This window comes from Eretmochelys imbricata, chromosome 16 (assembly GCF_965152235.1).
Source record: "Eretmochelys imbricata isolate rEreImb1 chromosome 16, rEreImb1.hap1, whole genome shotgun sequence".
NCBI lineage: Eukaryota > Metazoa > Chordata > Testudines > Cheloniidae > Eretmochelys > Eretmochelys imbricata.
The window spans coordinates 8,998,661-9,020,146 of NC_135587.1; the positions used below are offsets into that span (position 1 = coordinate 8,998,661).

Below are 21,486 nucleotides of genomic sequence, written 5' to 3' on the forward strand. Positions count from 1 at the left end.
CTAGCTAGTTATTAAAACATTCATGGAGTATTTCAGGGTCTGTTGTGTGGATGGCTATATAGTGTTCTCCCTACTGTAACCGACAACACCGCAGGGTGTGGCTCGGAGTGCTGTGGTCCCCTAAATGGTTGGTAGTGTGCCGGGGGTAGGCTGTGAGATCAGACGCGAGTGCTAGAGGTGCTCCAGCCACTGGGCTCTTCTGGCTCCAGCGCTGGATGGATACCCCAAAACACTCGCATGCTTCATATTGATAAAAGGGTCCTACCAGGAGTAAACGGGGCAGTTAATCTAGGCATGGCTTTTTTTTAACATACACAAGAGATCAGCTAATAGTTCCTAACTCTGCCCCTCGGGGCAGTCCAGGGGTATACAAGGTAACCAGGTCCAGTTATAACCTTGTACACCTCTTGGCAGCAGGCTACAATTCTGTGTCCTCCTGCTGTGACCTAAAGCAAGTCCCCCTCCCAGCATCAAGGTGTGTCTCTGTCCAGCTCTCAGGCCCTCCTGAGTCTCCTCCAGACTGCCTGCTATCCAGCCTTTCCTCAACAGCAAGCTCCCTGGCTGCTGGCTGCAGTTTGCTACTGCTGTTCCCATCTGAGCCAGATCCCTCTCACCCCAGGTAGGGCCTAGGCAGTGAGATTATGGAGACTTCTGGGGGCTGGATGTGAACGGGGTGGTAACAGTGGCCAATAATGAGCCAACAGATTCATTCCTATACATTTTTGCTCAGTGTAAATGCTTTGACCAGGCCTGTGTAATTGCTTTAGATTGTACCATGGCAGGAGCAAGGGGACAGGTGTCATCAAAAAAGGATGGGTATGAACTTGGTACAGAGCCTGAGCCTGGGTCTGAATTAATTAGGCTGTTTGCTAACAATTTCCCACTGTTTCTGCCATCAGTGATGGGAGCGGTGGGAGCACAGGGCACCAGCAGCTGCCAGCATTCCTCCCACAGGAGCAGTGCATAGGGCTGGTCTGTGGGTCAGGGCTTACAGTGCGCCGGGCTGAAGTGGGGACACACTGAGCTGGGTTGCCACCTGCGGGGAAACCCCCCTCTGATTGGCTGCTCTTCCCTATAAGGTGGGCCAGTGGGGCAAGCAGCCAATCAGAGCTGCAGCAGAAGTCCTGTGAGCAGTGACTGACAGCTCCCCTGCCCCTCCCACTTCCCCTCTCCCTCCTGGCAACACTGGGTCTGGGGAGGGGAAGAGGGAACTCTTGCAGCCTACCCCCCAGACATGGGGAGAACCCCAGGAGGGGAAGTCGTGAGGCTGAAGGGCTGGCAGAACTGAAGAGGGGGCTGGAGGGTACAAACAGATGTGGGGGCAGAACTGATGTGGGGACTGGATTGATTTGGGGGCTTAGGGGCAGAATTAATTGCTGGGCAGATGTGGGGATGATGAGACACCCGCACCAGCAGTCTTTTCAGACCACGTTCAGCGTTGCTGGGAGGGGAGTGAGTAGTTACAAGTGGCTCACTCCGGATGTGCATCCAAAAGCCTGGATGCTTTTACATGTGAACCTCTTGAGTGTGAAGGATGGTGCTGGACCAGTCTTGAAAACGAGCTTTTCCACAACATGGATGGTGGCCCTTGGGGATTTTCCAGCCCAACCAAGAAGCAAGAACTGCCTTTTTGGGGCCTCTGCTCCCAGCTGCAACCAGGAAGTGCAGAGATGCACCAAGATGGTAGCTTTTCCTGGTGGAGACATACCTGTGCATCGTCTAGACCAGCCGTGTGCAGGGATAGACAACATCAGCACCCTTACTTATATTTAACACTCCAAGCGTGTTTTATACTCTGCCACAGCCAGATCGACAGCACTGGCTCCGAGTGGCCAGGCAGGGAGGGTCCTTCTGCGGAGGGAATACTGCTCGATATCGCTCAACACGGAGAATGACTCTGGCTTCAAGGTGCCAGGCTTAATGGATTTCAGTGGATTTGAAGAGCTCATCTCTGGCTTGAGCTAGCAGCTGTTGATTGCCCTGGAAGAGCTACTGCAGCTTTCATGGCTCACTGTAACAACGCATCTTAAATCTCTCCTGCCACAGCTCATTTTGAGCAGGTTGTGCCCTATCACGGTGTCGTCTGAACTGAACTTTCCATACGTTCTCTTCCCGTTGGCTGCTATTTTCTCAGTGCTGAGGTAGTGTGTCCTAGATTATCATTGCTTCCCATCTCTTACAGCGTCCCCAGGGGATTCCTTACCCTTGTGTGCTGGGTAACCGTGGCTTCAGTCCTGATTACTGCAGCCTATTGGCTGGGAGCGCCCAGCTCCGTTCAAACCTCATTGAGCCGTCTGTCTTAGTGGCTCAATTTGCTAAGTTTCGTGACAGATTTTTCCCTTTCACAGCATTCTGCTAGATTGAGATAATAAAACTTCAGCTTGTGAGACATGCAGAGACTGCAGTAGAGTGAAAGCTAATTAATGTATCATAATGGCAAAAAATTCCTTTGTCCTTCTCTTCCCTCATTATGAGGGACAATCACTCGTTTTCCACCCAGATTTATTTCCATCCCACGCTTACCTACTGCGATCTCGCTTTGGCTGATATCAATTACTTGCCTCAGAAATGCTGCATAATGGAAAGGGATGTCAGTGCTATAAACGTATCTTGCATCAATTTCAGATTCCTGCTCTCTCGCTTTGGGTGATCTCTGTTGTGGGGCTTAGCCCACCTTCTGCTCCACATTAGACCTGCAGACAGAGCACGAGATGGGTTGACTCTCCCTTCTTTCCCACCGCCACCCCACTTGGGTAACAAACCCATTGCTGTAAACAGCAAAGAGACTACGTGATCCCTGCAGAGGTGAGAGCAGAACTTCTGGTCCATGGGCTGTGGGTGAACTGGCCCTTGGGGGAGGCTAGTTCCTGGCTCCTCCCCTTTTGCCTGAGGCCCCGCGCCCCACCGGATCCCAAAGCACCCCCACCACGGCCGCTGGCCTCCCTGCTCCAGCCCCAGGCCGCCTCTACACCTGCAGCCCGAACACCAGGCAGGTGGTATGGCCACAGTGCCCCCCAGCCCCGGAGCACCGGGCAGGCCGCACAGTCCCAGCACCCCTGATCCCAGCCCTAGAGCACCACATGGGTGGCATGTGGACAGGGCCACACTGGGCTGTTCGGGGAGGCTCAGCCTCTCCCAGCCTCTGATACCCGCTGCCCATTTTCTGGTCCAAAGTACAGGCCCCCCCACTTGAGTTCAATGACCCTTAGTTTGCAGCCTTGGTAATTGGTCCCTTATTCTGTGTGTGGTCCACTAAAACAGTGGCTCTCAAACTTTCCAGACTACTGTACCCCTTTCGGGAGTCTGATTTGTCTTGCCTCCCCCCAAGTTTCACCTTATTTAAAAACTACTTGCTTATAAAATCAGACATAAAAATACAAAAGTGCTGCAGCCACACTGTTACTGACAAATGGCTGACTCTCGTTTTTACCACAGAATTAGAAAATAAATCAGTTGGAATATAAATATTGTACTTGCCTTTCAGTGTGTGGTAGATAGAACAGTATAAACAAGTCCTTGCATGGATGAAATTTTAGTTTGTACTGACTTTGCGTGTGCTGTTTATGTAGCCTGTTGTAAACCGAGGCAACTATCTAGATGAGTTGACGTACCCCCTGGAAGACCTTGGGTACCCCCAGGGATACGCGTACCCCTGGTTGAGAGCCACTGCACTAAAGGGTATCGAGAGCTGTCTGTCATTCACTCACTCCGTGTTTTACACACTTACCCCTATTGGAAGTGAGGTAGAGGATGGAGCCTTTAGTATGAACCAATGGGGAGACCAGATTAGGTTAAGCTGCCTGGGGCTGTCCTTTCCCATTGGGATGGAGAGTTGCTGGATCTAGTTACAGCGTCCCTCACCACTCCCTCTCATTTTCTGCCGCAGGTTGAAAATGGCCCTTGATGCTGTGGGATAAATGGGGCTGCTGTCCCCAAACCCCCGCCTCAGAGTTGCACTGCTATGGGGTCTGCAGCATTACTTCCTGGACCAGGAAAATAAAATCGCAACTGACACAAGCTGGGTGTAAAGACAAAGAGGCTGCAAGGGCATGAAAGGGCTCGTCTCTGGGCCTTTCCGCCTCCCCGTCTCCGGGGAACACGTGGTGCTTTCTCTGTTTGAGTCATGTTTGATTCACTCCAGGCTCAAAAGATAGAGATGGTGGCAAAGCCTGGATTGATTGCGAGCATCGCTCTCCCGGTAATGCTTTCATCCCTTTTCAGCTAGCCGAGGAGAGCTATTTTCTCCTCTCTGCAAGCGACGAGAGGGAAGCAGCAGCAGCAGCAGCTCTGGCTGTGCAGGATTGATCGAGCCTAGACCTTGGCCCTTCCTGAGATAAATGCCAGCTATTAGCAAGGGCTGGTGGCTCTGCCAGCTGGGCTTCTCCTGCCCTCCGGGTAGCCCTGTCTCTGAGTCCAGTCAGGAAGCAACGGGGGGGGGCTTTCTCCCATGGACAGCATGACGCAGCCAGACGCCAGCCAGGAGGCCAGACGGGGTTGGATAGCACTGGGCATGCTGGGGATTTCATGTACCTAGCGGGAGCACTGAGGGCAGATCTGTCGCAACATGCTCTGCCATCTGCATCATTATCAAGTCTTAGTCCTCCCTCACGCTTCCTCGAAGCGTATTGTTCAATGTTGGCGATTTAATCTTCTGGCTCAGATGCTGGTGTCGTTACACAAGTGCCTTTATGCTCCAGAAACTGATGCTGGAAAAAGCATCTTCTCATTCGGGGCCTCTGCTTCCTGTGCGGCTCTCGAGCCCGTCGGTTCACCGGTGCCCAGGCTTTTTCGTTCGTGCCGGCGCAGCTACTGGGCCACGCAGGGGCTGCAGAAGGCCGTGCACACAGCAGTGCTGGGATGGGTCTGCTGTGTGTCTGGAGGTGGGAGAGCCTGAACAGGGAGGCTGCCGCCCCAGCGCCCTGCACTCCGTGGGGGCTACGTTCAGGGGAATAGCTACAGTGGTGCAGCCGCCCCAGGCTCACGAGGCTGTGGGGGCTCAACCAGCAGAGGCTGCTCTACTTTCGGCACCAGGGTAGTTACACCACAGTCTACCTACAGGCAGACGGGGCTCTCTCGCACCCTCCCCAGGGCCATTCAGCCTCGCGTCATGAGGGATGGGGTATGGCAGGCTGGGGGAAGTGCAGGGTTATAGCCGCTGCCAGGAGGATCCATCAGCTGTATTCTCCGCAGTGCAGAAGCAGCTGCAGAATTGCTCCATGGCCAGGGATGACGGCATGGCCTCCTCTCCTCCCAGCTGCTGTGCGACCTCCCTGCGCAAACCCCATCAGCAGGTCCGGACTATGCCTCTAGCGCAGCAGTGCCTGCAATGGGCACGCAGCTTGGCGTGCTGTCTCCTTGTCCCAGCATCAGGCGCCGTGGCTGCTGGTTCCATTACGCCTCCCTGCAAGGGCTCCCTTTCGGAGGGGAATGTCCAGGAATGATGCTGAAAGGCACCAGCTATGCACAGCTCCGAAGGAAGGCAAGTGAGAACAGACACGTACCCTCCCTTCTCCATGGCTCTCAGAGCCCGCTCTCCAGTTTGAAATGTCCAAAGTGACAGGGCAGCCAGCCCTTCCCTTGAGAGGCCGTGCTGCAACCAAAGCCCTCTCAGTTGTATTAGATGTCATCAACACCAAGACGTTCCTGGTGATGTTTTGCCAAATACTTCGCTTCCCTAATTTCATCTCATTTCATCCCAGCCCAGTTATATACCCCCTTGTATTGCTCTAAACAATTCCTCCTTGTTCTTGGTGTGTACACCCTTCTTGCACCCGTAGATTGTACCACCTCCTTTCCAAGTGGTTTCCTAGCCAAGCTCGACATATGTAATTCTTTCCCTCCTAAACAGAAAGGAAGGATGGCCCAGTGGTTATGCTTCTAGCCAGGGATTTGGAAAGACTTCAGTTTTCTACTCCGCTACAGACTTTGTGCATGACCACGGGCAAATTGCTTAGCTTGTCTGTGCCTCAATTCTCCATCTATGAAATGGGGGTAATAGTGCTACCTTACCTCACAAGCCTATTGTTAAGATTAAATGTGTTAAAAGTGGTGAGGTTCTCAGATAGTAATATCTGATTGGGAAGGGGGGAGCAGGCCTATATGTACCTGAGATACATTTGTGTCCTTCAGTCTTCACTAATCTCTCTTCACATTGTTTATATCTTTTTGGTAGCAAGGTTCCAAAACCAGTTTTCTCCGCATGGCCAGATAGCCACGGGCTTGTGTCTTTCCTTCTCAGCACCCTGATACCTCTGTGCATGCAGCCTTGAATTGTGTTGGCCTGTGCTGCTACCATGATGCGTTGCAAACTCCTCTCGAATGTGTGGCCCATTGTCACTCCTGGATCTCTCTTGACTTGCGGCTGCCTGCGTCTCTCTCTCTGTCTCTCTCTCCCACCATATATAGGCTTCAGATTATTTCCCCCCAATTTACTTGCCTTTGGTTTTTTTAAAGACAAATTTCATTTTATTTTCTACCTGTGTTTGTAACCTCTCAGCAGCTGCTCTGGTTAGGGCATTGAAGAGAAAGATGTTCTCGTCTCGCCTCCCCCACCCCTACGGCTCCTATCTGCTGATATGAATAATTCAGCTGCTGCTGAGCCTGCCTTTGTTCTTTGCACAGAGGAGCTTTTCTAAGCTACACCAAAGGTTGGCATCTTTGAGGTGGTCGGACTGTGGCTGGCCCGCTGGGACATGCAGAGGTTAGCACGATGGGGGTCTCTGTTCTCTTGCAGCCATCTCCCTGACCTACCATTTCAGGCTCTCGGAGGTGTGCTGCTTCGCAGGGCGAGGTGGTGGGCTTCTACCTGAATTATTCAGCTTCCAAAAGAATTCAAAGGGTTGCTGGCCCTGTTTCAAGTGACACTTCCCACTGAAAATACATCCATCTGGAGCTAAACAAGGCTGGAATCAAAGGAAAGACAGCCTACGTTTAACCCTGCTAGGGTCCTGAGCTTTGCTACTGTATCTCAAATCCCCTCCCTCTTTTTTCACTGTCTTTTTCTACATCCTCTTCAGGGCTGCCAAACCACTCACCATTTTAATTCCTGGACCCATTTCTAAGCATCCTTAGAAGTCAATGGGATTGACAGATGCTTGGCATGGAATGCCATTTGCATTTGCAAATACATCTACATTTGGCAATGCTTTTCACTTTGCAGGATTAGTCCCCTGAGTTCTAACTTTTCTTTTCTTTTCTTTTCTTTTCTTTTCTTTTCTTTTCTTTTCTTTTCTTTTCTCCTTAGCGCACTCTCATTGCTTTTTCTCGCTCCTAGGGCAGGTTAGCAGTGATTAAATGGATATTAGAGTCACGGAGGGTTGGTGTCCATATGTCTTTTAGTTGTATAAACAGAATCACAAAGTGGCTGCTTTTTGCTACAGCCAGGAGGGATTGCATGTTACAATGGATTTACTGTGCTCCAGCAAGACACCACAGAGATATGAACCTGCAGAATAAATTCTTCCCCTGGAGCAAGGATCCGTTTTTCATAAACACTGGAACGCTAATGTGGTTACTGAGGGAAGCGTAAGAACATTAACAAGATCGGATTCCTAGTGAGATAAGCTGCGGGGGCTTTGAAGGACTTTGTAGCTGGGATTTGCAGGAGGGGAGAATGTGGGCTTGCTGCAGAAAGGGTGGGCTGGCAGGTGCAGCGTAATGGTAGTGTCATCACTGGCTGACAACCATCTGAGGAGAAGCAGCATGTTGCAACAAAGGAGGCTGAGTTCAAGATGGAGCAGCCTCAGGAACACGCACTCCAAGGGCTGGCGTGGGGTTGATAACAATGGAGGGATGTACCAACTGCAGTCTGGCACCGACCACTGTCGGAAGACAGGATACTGGACTAAATGGACCATTGGTCTGACTCAGGATGGCCGTTTTGTGTTCTTATGGTGTCTTGGTAACCCATGCAGCTGTGATACTGCTGTCTTTAGACATGTGGTACTTCCCACCCTGGAATGGCTTTCTTCATCAGAAGCAAGATGGCCACAGAATGAAAGGGAAGGCTAAGCAAAACCCACCATTTCTCTTCTCCCACCCCACAGGGAAGCTGAATGAGCCAGAGGAGTCTAAGGAACCTGCTCCCTCCCACCGTCCTTTAAATATAGCCAAGTGTTCCTGCTTATATGTGGACTCTTTTGATGATGGAGACACAGTCACTGTCAGGCCATGGGGAAAGAGTTGGCGTGTTGCCCCATTCCCTGAGTGGAGAAGCAGACTGAACACCCCCAAGATTAGGCCTATCAATATTTCACTGCCCCAGAACAAACCAGGCTGGATCCTATGTGACATACTGGGGCACAATCCAGTCTAGTTGGGGGCTGTCTCACCTCAATCTGCAACATTGGGTGCCTTGCAATGCTTTGCTGTAGTAGCTCCCACCTGGGACACTCACAAACAACCTGCCAGCATGCAAGCTACACCCTGAGTGTCTGTGGGTAACTCCTGCCTGCCAGCTACACCGTGGCTCTCACCAGCCTGGGTTATACTTCAGGGTGACCCCAGCATGCCCCCAGCCCCAGATCTTCCCCCAGGAATGTGTGTTGTGTACTGCCCAGCCCTCTCCTGGAAAGTACACATATATTCAGCCCATTATTCCTTTAAGGGAATAATATGACAGTTTATTATTTTAAATAGTTATCCAGACACTTCAACTTTAACACTCTCAGGATTCGATAAAACAGTAAAACAAGTTTATTAACTACAAAGAGAGATTTTAAGTGAGTGCAAGTAATTAGGCACAAAAGTCAGAAATTGTAAGAAGAAAAATAAAGATAAAACGTTTACTGGTGCCTAACTGAACAAACTATATTAGATTCAAGCAAAATTTCTCACCAAGTGCTTCCAGCAAGGTTCTGACCAGACTCTTCAGGACAGAACTCCGCCCCCAAAGTCCACCAGTTGTTTTCTGTTGTCTTCTCAGGTGCAGAGAATGCAGCAGACAGGGAGAGTGGAAGGGGTGTCTTGGGGTGTCTGCCTCTTGTTTTTATAGTCCTGTCCCCCCTTGGAGAAGCATTTCCAGCTGGGAGCAAGGTGACAGGTAGTCTAGTGAAGAAAGGAAACTGTGCTGTTTCTTTGCTGATAAATAGATTTTTTTTGTCCCTGTTCCCTTCCTTGCCAAAGAATGGCCACTTAGAATGTAATGATTCAGAATATTGGGAATCATTAAGACAGTGATAAATAATAAGACAGAAAATATAATATTGCCTCTATATAAATCCATGAGACGACTAAGCGGGGATATGATTGAGGTCTATAAAATCATGACTGGTGTGGAGAAAGTAAATAAGAAAGTGTTATTTACTCCTCATAATACAAGAACTAGGGGTCACCAAATGAAATTAATAGGCAGCAGGTTCTTGGGAGATTTTTAGGCCAGTTTTAATTTCCTGAAAGGTTTGGAAAAGACTCTGAGAAGTATCCCACATTTAGGAGAACTGTCTTTACCAGACCTCTAGGTCTTTTGAGGTTCCTTCATCACTGTTCACACCAAGGGTGGATTAAAACTAAGTTGGTCCCTGATCCACCAAGATTTTGGGTCATACCCACCCCCGAACCTCTTAAAATGGCACCTCTTCTCCTCTCCCCTGACAAACTCCCCCACCCACACAGCCCTCCATTCCCCCCCGAACAGCTCTTGCCTTCCTCCCACTCCTCAGTCTTTCATTTTCCTGCCAAATGAGGCAAACCAGCATGTGGCTGTCTGGCACCACTCAGGCAAGCTTGGCCCCAGCACATGCTATGCTGACAGATTCACTGCTGCATTCAGTCTTCCTCTGACTGTGGGGTCTGGATCCCAGGGAACCAAAGAAGTTGCCTTATTCCAAATCTTATTTTCAGCTTGCATTAGGCATCAGCTGTCCATTTCTCTAGGCTGTTGAATGACTAGGCTGTTTAAGATACTGCTTGCTGTTCCCTAGCAAGCCTGTTCTTGGGCACTGCCCTACATTCAGCAACAATAGCTTCCAAATTTAGCCTCCGCAGAGCTCATCCATCTCTCTCGGCCTACTTTATTTTTCCACCTAGAGAATTCTCTTCAGCCAGTGACCAACCCAGACTCTGCAACAGCCGCCTGGCTTGCCAGCTCTACAAGGAAGAATAGCCTTCTCACCAGTTATGTTCATATGGCTGGACTCTAGTCAGATGGGATTATGTTTTTCCACATAGTGCTGCACGCCGTTAGCTTCTTGTGTGCTATGCACGGCAGATTCAGTGTAGCTCTTCATCAGTGGAAGGTCAATTCCCAGTTGAGGTGACAGAGTTGTAGGCATCTGAACTAGGTTCTGATTCACAAACTAAAGGGGCCTTTGCATGTGCCCAGCTCATCTCTTTTTGGGCACTGGATGGTGATGAAACTGCTCTGTTAGGTCTGTGCTTCAGTTTCTCTCTCTCTTTCTCTCTGCCTGCTTGTACTGAGCATGGCTTTCAATTCAGTAGCCTATGGCTGCCATCCTATTTTAGGAGCTGTGTTCTGATAATTTATGTACAGCACAGTTATATGGCTCTGTATAAGAAGGTAATTGTATATAATAATAATAATTAATAGACAGTACATAGCAGCTTTCATCTGAGATGGGTAAATGTTAATGTCCCCATTCTACTGATGGGGAAACGAGGCTCAGGGAGGTTGAAGGACATGGCTGAGGTCACACAGGAAGTCAGAAGTAGCTGACCCCGAGAGGCTGGTAGGAAACCCAAGAACGATGGCCAAATTGTCCGACACTTGCATTTCAGCTGTTTGCTCTAAAGGAGCAGAGCTAACCCTGAGACCTGCTCTGCAGAGACCAATGAAAGGAAGTCAAGGGTTTGGATGTTGTGACACAGTTTATGTCACTGCCAGAGGAAATTGTGGAAACCACATTGCTTGAAATATTTACAGCGAACAAGGATAAACCACTTGGAAGACCTTCATCAGGCAATAATCCCCTGTTGGTCCTGGTGGTGATTAGCTTACCTTAATGGTCTCTTTTCCTTAGCGATGATTTCCCTCAAAATGGCCGTCCTGACATTTTTTTACACCCTGATTTACTTTCATCTTCTCCCCACCCAGAAGTTGACCACCCTTTGTGTCTCTTCCTATAGGCTGACTCCAGCAACTTGAACAGCCTGCTGCGCTGAGCAAAAGCAGTGACTCCTTTAGCTCAAGTGGTTTTCATGCTGAAGGTCCTGGGTTTGATCCCTGTTCATGGGTGTGGTGTCTCCATGTAATTTATTACAGATACATTCCGTATGTAGGCCTCATAATGCTTGATTGTCTTGCATCCAAGCAAGGAGTTGAGTATGGGGTTTGCCATAGTGAGGCCTCCTGGCTGCCAGCCTCACTGTGGTGTGGTCCCTGGGTGTGGGGAGAACATCTATGGTGCCGTGCTTTCACTGTGCCCCCTGCTGGTGCCCAGCCAGCAGGGAGCCCCTGGGACAGGAGAGAGTGAGGTGGAGGAGGAAGTAGCAGGGAGCCATTAGGGAGCATGTGGGGGGACAATCTGGCTTCTGGGCGCACATAGATGAACAGGGAGGTTGATGGGAGGCTGAAGGGGATGATGGGAATTTGAGGTAGCCTGGGTTGAATTATTCCAAGACTCCAGGCTCCCACTACCTCCCCCAATCCTGTTGTTTGCCTTGGTAAAAGTGGGCTATGATGGGAGAAAGTTTTAGAGCCAACTGCATTGGGCTATGTAGATGGGTGCCTCCATCAGCACCTTGGTAACCTGGTACTGTCTTGGATCACCAGACTTAGGTGGAGTTTATGCCCAGCGGGGGGGGGGGGTGTTTTTCTCTTTGTACCAGCTTACTTTCAAGAGTAGATCAATGAAACAACCATCTCCTTGAACCACTCTGAGTCTGTCTCTGGTGCCTGAACTCATTTGCACAACAGTAGGAGAAAGAGAAGAGAGACACTTGGAAAAGTGATGCCAAAAAGAGATGAACAGGTCATGGGCCATCCAACCCCTGGAGATGGTTGTCTCCAGCTCCAACTTGCAGTGAATTGTTGGAGAATCTGCTGCCCGTCCTGGGGATAGATAAGGGCTTTCTGTCTCCAGGGCTGTCAGTCTGGCATCCTTCACCGGCAGCATTAAATTCACAATGAAAAAGAGCCAGGAAAAAATCTCCTCTCCTAAAGTTAGAGCTTGGTGTGTGAAAGGCTAGATAGCCCTGCCTGCATGGGTCACTGCTGTTAGCATCTCACCTCCCCGGTGAGAGCACTCTCTTGTGCTTCATCTACCTCCTGCCCCAAAGTATGCGTGACATCATGTTGCAAAGCATCCACCCATTGAAACAGAGAAGGCCACAGTCTGTGTAAACTAGCCCCACTGTGTGAACGGGACACAATGTCGGGGATCACCTTACAAGGAATAGTCCTGTCGGTTGAGAGCTGCTCTGCTGTGTGGCGGGATGCCTGGATAGCTCTTTCCTGCTTTCACTTCTGTGACGCTATGGGGGATTTTTGGTTGTCACTGGTGTGCAAATAACAATTTTGCTAAATAAATCGGAAGGTTCATTTAATGCCAGCCACCCCCATCTCGGGGTCCTTCTCTGTTCTCAGCGAGAGTTGGATGAAAATTTTCTGACAACATACTTTTTTTTAATGGAAAATGGCTTTTGGATTTAATAGAAATTTGTGATCATTTTGTGTATGTGTGTGTGGGGGGGGGGGGAGGGCGGGCAGTTGCTGAAAACCCCAAAACTGGAAAACTTGAGAATTTGTTGGTCTTCAGTGTTGTCCCCACTTCCCCACAAAAAGAAAGAAAAATGTTTAAGAAAGTGTGTGTGTGTGTTGAAAATTTTAATGGAGGGAAAAAATAATCTCCCCCACTGTGAGCAGATGCATGGGGATAGTCCTCTTTTTCCACCCGGCATCTACATGTCACCACCAGGAAAACCCTTCCCCAAAGCACCCTTGTCTGCAGTCCAGGTGGCTTGGGTGGCAGCTCCTTAATCATACCAGAGAGTCAATGAGGAGTGAATTGACGTGCTCGTTCCTCCACAGCTTGTCCAAACTCAGCCACCATTGGAGAACAAGAGGCCTGGCCTGAAATACAGCCTTGCTCTTGCATGTGGCAGTGGTAGAGCATATAACTTCAGGATTAACCATATTCCATTTGTGGCTGTACCTGGCAGAGGTCACTGTAATGACATGTCTCCAGGGACTGTATCTATGATAGTTGATTACATGCAACTTCCTCTGCTAGTCAGTGTTGGCTGGAGCCTGTCACAAGGTCTAACCTTGCATCTTACAAGCAGGTGTCAGTGAGCCTGGTTAGGAGCCACAGTATCACAGTCTTGGGCCTTTCTGCCTCATTCACTGCAGGATCTAAATCCACTAGTCAATAGCCAAGAGCATATTTAACCTCAGCTAGGATTTACTTTTCCCTGGGCCCAGATTGTGACTGGGGGGGGCGGGTGGGATGTGCACGTGTAAGGGACCTCTCCCCACATTTTAGGTGCATTGCTCAAGAGCCAAGAACATTCATAGTCGCTGCACTCAGGAGAACTCAAAGACTGCTCTGTCCAGGCCCACTGCAGCACACCTTGCCCAGAAGCGGGTCAGGGGAGACTTTGGCCCTGTTTTTGTGCCTCCCACTGCTCTAAATCTTGGACAGGTTAAGCGCAGTCCTTCAGGACACTCTGCCTGGGGCACTGCAGCACCAATCACCTCCTACTCAGGGCTGTGCTTATCTGGCACAATCTAGCCCTGCATAATTTGCAGTGAAACACACTGTATAGCAGTAATCATAGCCCAGCTGTGCCTCCAGGCATGGCAGTTTTAAAGGAGTACTGTCTCTGCCCCGGCACTGTCAGGTCTCATCCCTCCTCTCTCTGAAAGAAATCAAAACTGACTGGAGGTCCCATGGCCTGGGCCAATGGGTGCTGAACCAGAAAGGAGAACATTAAAAAAAGACAGAGAGGGAAATCAGTATCCCCGCCGACACGTGCAGGTTTGCGAATCGCAAGCTAGACACCCACCGAATACCAAGGCAGGCACTTGAGACTGGGAGTGACCGTGCTGCTCCTCCACCCAAAGAATGGGGTCATGAGTTGTGCTGTTGGATGTGGGAGGGGAGAGGAGAGTCATAAGATTGAGACTGAAGAGCAGAATAACGGCGTATGTGATGGCAAGTATCAGCTGCTAGCCAGTTGCGCTGTGCTGTGAATCAAGCTCTCACTGCAGTCCCTTCAAAACCAGTCAGACAATCCCTCCCGACTAAGCTAAAGTGTCAGCTTTGACAGATGAAATGAAAATCATGAAGCTGCCTCCGGCACCTCTAATCCCCTACCCCCACCCTTGCTGTTAACCATAGAGCATGTTTGGATAACAGGGCTGGATGCTTTGAATGGGAATCTAGAAAAGAATGACAAAAGTAACTGGAAGGCTGCAGCTTGGCTCAATGATGGCTAACTGGAGGATAAGAGGATCATCTGTAAATACTTGGAAGGTGTGAACACCAAAGGTCCAATCCTGATCTCCCTCATACCACTTTACCCAGGTGTAAACTCCATTGGCTTCAGTGTAGTCACTCCTGATTTACCCCCAGGTGAGATCAGAATCAGCCACAAAATGAGAGAGGGACTGGCCAGGGTAATTCAAAGCTGTGTTCCTGGGAGCCACTGACTTGAAATGATGAGCAAAAGGAACAGCAGGAGAATATCAGGAAAAGCTTCTAACAGTGATGTGTGTTAGGCTGCAGAATAGCCCTCACGAGGGAAGTGGTGGATACACCATCGCTAGGGCGATTTAAACACAGACTAGAATATAATGTGTAAGAGATTGCCCCATTGGCTGGGGGATCCATTAGATGACTCTGTGTTCCGGGTGATTTCTGGCACACTCCTCTTTATAGTTCCATTTTTGACTATGGGTTTCCATGTAATTTTAGGTTTCAGAGTAACAGCCATGTTAGTCTGTATTCGCAAAAAGAAAAGGAGTACTTGTGGCACCTTAGAGACTAACCAATTTATTTGAGCATGAGCTTTCGTGAGCTACAGCTCACTTCATCGGATGCAAGTGAGCTGTAGCTCATGAAAGCTCATGCTCAAATAAATTGTTTAGTCTCTAAGGTGCCACAAGAACTCCTTTCTCTTCATGTAATTTTAGCAGCAAATGGGACTTCCCAGATCCTCAGCCTAGGGTTGTGTGAGATGTTTGACCATAACTGCCGAGTGCCCACCCGCACTCTTGATTCAAGTTTGACTTGCATGTGTGAACCTCCACCCAGGCCTGTGAAAGTTCAGCGATGGGCTAAAACTCCCCACTCTGAATTCTAATCCACGTTCACCGTGCTTTGTGACGGTACGAGTCCTACAGGCACCTCCACTGTGGGATAATATTTTGACCTTTATTAAGTTGTGTTTCTGGGAAGAGCCGAGGGTTTTGTTTGCATGCACCTTACGACGCAGTGTTGTTATGAGTAGCAGCGGTATGGTGGTTGTTTTAGTTATTTAGTATAATGGTAGTGCCTCACAGCCGCAGTCCTGCACTGGACCCCATTGGGCTGGGCAAACAGAGAACAAAAAGCTTACAGTCAGAGTATGAGCCCTGAGACGACAGGTGGAGACAGACAGACAGATAGGGAAGCAAAAGGAAACAAAGGGACAATATTTGTCCGTACACCTGCTGCCTAACTATTGACAAGTGTTTTGTAGGCATCCTGGCAATGGAGAGTTTTAAAAGTAAATTCGAAGGAGAAAGGAGGAGGAGTTAAGCTGTCTTGAACCTTGTGTGATCCACATTCTCTCTCTCTGCAGCGAGTTCGCCAAAGAGCGTGAGAGGGTAGAGAACCGCCGGGCCTTCCTGAAGCTCCGTAGGCAGCAGCAGATCGAACGAGAGCTGAACGGGTACTTGGAGTGGATCTTCAAGGCAGGTAAGGAGAGAGCCCTCCTCCTGCTTTGTCTCAACTTGTGTGTGCTGTGACTGCGACCACCTTGTGATGCTAAGGAAACAGCCTTGTGTTGAAAAATTAGGCCTCTCCCCCTTTTAAATAGCATGAAACCCTGACGGACACTGCAGGGCACACTGTCCTCCCAGCTCCCTAAGTTGCACCGACAAAATATGCTTCTGCAAACAGATAACTGTGTGCTCAAAACAAACAGTTGCACGTGCAAAATGGACAAGTGCTTGCAGTGACTCATTCTGTGCCCATACCTGCCTCTTTGTTCATGCCTGTAACTTCTGTGTCCGTGCTTTACCATGCACAGCTTAGGTGCCTCGATTTGAAAAAAAATGACCTTGTGTATCTCCAGTGGCTTCATTTCTTTTCCTTTATTTTTTGGATGGCTTTTACCCCTTCTGCAAACCCATCTATGGATTGCCCTGCCCCTCTGTGAATTCCTCGGAGGCATTCACTTTTGCCGGGATTGGAAGAGGAGCTTGCAGTAGTCAAGGCAGAAGATGGCTGTGGCCTGGACAAGAATTTTGACAGTCTGGTCAGAGAGGAAAGACTGAAGCTCTGAAATGTTAAGTAGGAGGAAGAAGCAGTCGCAGTTTGTATGGTCACAGGAACCCGGTATTTCACACAGTTCTCTGTAGAGTGGCAATCAAAAGCCAGTTGTATTGACCAAGCTTCATTGAATGTAACTGCTCAGCTGGAACTACCCTCAATTAGTTAACCACACTTTATCTCCCTTTTAATTCTGTGGTTCCTTAGCATTCGAGAAAGGAACCATTCACATTGCTTTCTATTTATAAATTGTCCCTCCATTTGTTTACAACTTTGTGCTACTTCAAATTCAAATTAATTAAAGGTTTATCTAGTAGCTAGAGGAGAGGATGCCTCAGTTCTAATCCCGTCTCTTGCTGCCTTGCCTTAGGGGCCCTCGTGACTACGTGGTCTCTCTGAGCCGTAGGATGTGTCTACGCTGTAGCCGGAGGTGTAATTTCCAGCTCAGATAAAAATATATGCGCTAGCTTTGATGGATCCAGCATGCTAAATAGCAGTGTGGATCCATAGCAGTGTGCCCTTGGCAGCACAAGCCGTGGCTCAGGCTAGCCACCCTGAGTGCGGTCCTATCTAAGATCCTACGTAGGTACTCTGGGTGGCTAGCCCATCCTGCCACTCTGGCTACATGGCTGTACTTAGTATGATAGCTCAATCAAAGCTATCGCAGGTATGCCTACCCCAAATAGAAGCTATACCTCCAGCTCCAGTGTAGAGGTACCCTCGGTTACCCCCATCGGTCAAGTGAAGATAACAACACTATTCTTGCAAGGGTGTGGCCTGGTTTTATTCTGACTGGTGAAAGAGCTTTGACGTGTTCTGCTGAAAGGACCTGTGCAGGTGCCAGCTATTACTGGAAGTGGCTGTTTGAAAATTGAGGTGCGTACGTTGCAAAACATGCGGTGAAATCTCTTCCCTTAAATTTGCACGCCACTGCGGTACCTCTCCGTGGGAACGTCTGGCTGCTGTGTCACTTTGCCCCCAAATGTTGCGTGAGCGTGTGGTACAAATGCTATGAAATGCCTGTCGTTTCCATTTTATCTAATGACATTTAGAACTGCAAAGCTTAAAGGAAGTAGCTGAATCAGGGAATAATAAAACACTCCTCCAGAGGCATTGTTGGAAATACAATAGCAATGCAATACAGTGCAGCCTGAAGGAAGTTTCATGCAGCAGAAAAAAAAAAAAAAAAAAGAGTGAGTTAGGTTGGGAAATCATTAAATGCAAAAAGTAACATGGGGGCTGTGCTAAAGCTGAGAATTCAAGCGCTCAGAAGTCAGGTCTTGAAATCTTGGCCCCAGTGAAGTCAATGGGAATTTTGCCAGAGCAAGCTGCTTCAGAGGAAGGTGAGAGAAACCCATTCTGGGGAGTCCTGGACCAACCAACCCACATGGCTACTTAAGGAATGCAGAAGTAAGAATGCTGGCATTACTAAAAGACCTTAGAGACAGCTCACTGCTGGTAAATCACCAAAGCAATATACCTTTAATGGATGCAGAAATGGACTTACCTGAGGCTGCTTTAATGGAGGAGTTTATAACTTTGGCAGAGGCCTATCTAGTTGAGGCATCTGAAACAAAGGTGTGCTTAGTGGTGACATCCTTAATATGGGACTGCTTGCATGAGGCATACTTAATACAGGAAGCCTTAATTGTGGGAGTACTTAACAAATGCTTTTTAAACAAAAGGGTAGGGAAAGAAATAGAAAGCACTGGATTTAAATGTGCATGACTTAAAAATAAATTACACCCATTTTCTTAAAGCTTGAATTGATTTCTTCCCCCCCTTCCCCCCCGAAACAGTGTTATAAAACAAGCCCTGCAAATGCTAATATTTCAGCTGGAATTTAATTAGAAGAGTGGTTTTGGTATTTTTAGTGCTTCCAAGCTTGAAGACAGCCAATTTTACTTAAACTTCCCAGAAGAGCTTACCTTGGGGCTGAGACCAAGCACTGAACATTTTAGCTCATCGGAATTTGTTTGAGGAAGCTGTGAGTGACGGGAATAGAGGAGCTAGTCTGGAAACTGCATCTCAGCTCGGAGTGCAGGTTTGGGAGAGTGTTTGGGAGAGAAGAGTTTGTTGCGGGAAGACTAGGCCAGACAGGAGTCCTGCATTTGGCTCTAAATGGGGTGTGATCACTCTCATCTCTTGGGGAGCCCAACAGTCTAAATTCAGCTCCTGTCTTTCTGTGACAGGGGTGTGGGCGGTTGTGCCTCGGGGTTGGCACAGGGTCATGGCTAGTGGTTAGAGCAGGAGATGGTAGCCTGGGAATCAGAGTCAGAGGCTTGGTGCCAGGGCCAATGGTCAGAGCCAGAGTCAGAAGACAGGAACTGGAGCTGAGGTTCAAGATGGGGGTTCTTAGTGTGAGGCCAGGCAGGATCAGGGCTGGGGACAGGGCAGGAGCAGGGTCTATCACAGCTGTGGGCACGCGCTTTGAGCAATCAGTGAACTGCTGCTACGCATAGGATCTGGTTTGCTGATTCTTTCAATCAATCAGGTGGCGTAGTCAATCAGGTAGCCTACTACAGCTGCACTCATTAGGTTGCCAGGAGACTGGCTTTGCTGCCGGCCCCGATTGCTGACTCTGTCAGAGTTCTGTTTCCTGGCCCCATGAGTCTCCCCAAACTGGCTGATAGTTTCAAAGCTCCAATGAAACATCAGGTGGCTAGGACCAGTCCCCTGGAAGGCTGTGAATATCAGGGCAGAGTCCTTAAACTGGAATCTGTTTTCATTGGGGAGCCAGTTCAGAGAGCAGAGCACTGGGGTGATGTACCTGTGCTACCCCATGTTGTTAAGCAGATGGGCTGCAGCATTTTGTACCAGTTGGCGCTTTCCCAGGGTATGGGGCTCCATTCTGAGAGACAATGAGGTGCATTAATCGAGGCTGGAGGTTACGCGTGTGTGGATCACCGTGGCCAAGGATGACATGCAGACTCCCGCTCAGCTGTGGATGAGGCTGGTGGCTTTTTACTGTCACCATCCTTTGGACACCTGGTAGCACTGAAGACTGCAAAAGGACCCCCATAAGGACTGCTGCAGACCATATTAACACTGAGGGCCGATGCCCTCAACAGAAAGGGCTTGTTATCGAGGAAGTGGCTTTGCCCCCCAAAAGCTTATAACCTACATTCACAGGCGGTCCAAGTGAGAATCGCAAGCCACGGAGGGAGGCGAGAGGAGGAGGTGGGCACAAGAATAAGACCTTGGGGGTTACTCATTCCAACATGTGCATGTCTTGATGGCTCCCTTGCAGTTTTCCAGGGGCAAATTTATATTTTTAATGAATGAACTTGCTTTGCGTAGGCAACCCAGCAAATATGAGTTTTTAGGAGGTTTAGGGGGGATGTGGATAAGGAGAGGATGGTCGTTAGGCAGACACATTTCAGGTGGGTGTTCCATAGATAATGGGGCATTATGGAAGAAGGGCCTGGAGGTGGACAAGAGAGAAGGAAGCCAACATATAGGGTCTGATTCTGCTTTCACGTTGGTCTAAATGTGGTGTGACTCTGTTCGGGTTAGCAAAGATACACTGGTTTAAAACTGGGGTGCAAGGAGAATTTTTATAGATTCATAGATTTTTAAGGTCAGAAGGGAACATTGGGATCAACTAGTCTGACCTCCTGCATAACCCAGACCACAGAACTTTACCCTGTAACTCCTGCCTCAAGCCCGTAACTTCTGGTTGAGCATATCTTTTAGAAAGAGACACCTTTAATTTGATTTAAAGACTGCACAGACTAAAGAAGGAAGTCCATGGGATTTTTTTAATAAACCCTGCAGAAGGGTAATCCCTACCCACTGTTGAAACGTAGCCAGCTCCTGATGCGCAGTGTCTGTGGATTGCATTGTTTTACAGCCCTAGACCCACAAACACAGTTCTCTTACCAAACACCACTTCCTCAGCGAATTCACCACCAAGGGATACCTAGCTGGAAACCAGGGAAAGCTGCTGTTGTGTTGGGAACCTTCAGCCACTCACTCTCTGCTGGGGAAGGGTATTTTCCCTTTGGCTCCAAGGGAAGGTGGCAAGGAGTTTATATGAAACGGTGCCCTTTAGGGGAATAAAGGAGAAGAGCACTGAGGAGACACCGATTTAATCCGTGAAAATGATCTTGCCACTGCTGCTTTCTTCATTAAACTCCTCAGAGCTGTAGCAACTGTTAGGCTTTCATGTTGCATTTCTGAGGGAGCTGAGAGCTAGAACATCCCTCTGGAAAGAGAAAAGCATTCCTAAGTCCCCAGATAGTCTTTTGAAGCCATCCCTCTTATCTTACAAGGACATGCATCATTTGAAAATGTTTTCGCTTTGGAGACTGAAAGTCTTACAATTCAGAGTGAATCAAGCCGCTTCTTGCATTTTAATTCCTTTCAAGTCCATCTCCTAGCCATAGCCCTTCACTGCCCGATCCTGTGCATTTCTTTTCCCCTGGAATAAGTGATCTTTGGGACGTTTCATTTAACCTTTCTCTTCCAGCTCGTTGTAGCGTGAGTGTCATGCTCCGGCACTGTGCGCTTTTAAGAGCATCGGGATTTAGCCTTTGTGGAAGAGGCACAGAGACAGCAATCCCCTCACACAGCTGAGACTAGAAGCCTGGATTAATTAGAGAGTCAAAGCCATGCCAGAGATTCAGCGGGAGGGAGCTCATTCATGGGACATGTGATGGGCCCAGATGAAAGTTTAGTGGGGTTCTCCTTATAGATGCATTTTTGTCTTTCATATTTACTAGCCCCAGTGACTTAACTTGGTTTTTCTGCCTTGTATTTCCATTGCATCTTTAATTCCAATAATCCAGCCTTTTCCTTGGTGCACACGGTCCTTTCTCTACATGCCAGAGATTGTAGAAGCAGCAGTGGTCTCTCTGTTGTGATGTTTGGCTTGCTAGCTTGCAGCTCTTTAGGGAAAGGGCTGTCTTTATTTTGTGCCATGTACAGGTCCAAGCATATTCTCAACACTTAATTAGTAGCAATAGGTCTAATCTTGAAGGCAGCTATCACTATGATAGTTAAGTGCAGAGAGTTCCCTACCCCCATGTTCTTAGTGGGTTGCTAATATAAC

General features: G+C 48.8%; 1 protein-coding gene across 1 annotated transcript in view; it reads left to right on the top strand.

Moving 5' to 3' along the window:
- The window catches only part of CACNA1B (calcium voltage-gated channel subunit alpha1 B), a 475,550-nt gene that overhangs the window by 258,563 nt on the left and 195,501 nt on the right, over positions 1 to 21,486 (top strand). The window contains exon 8 of the mRNA XM_077835554.1: positions 15,742 to 15,857. Within this exon, the coding sequence (XP_077691680.1) occupies positions 15,742 to 15,857 (116 nt within the window). The remainder of the gene's footprint in view (positions 1 to 15,741; positions 15,858 to 21,486) is intronic.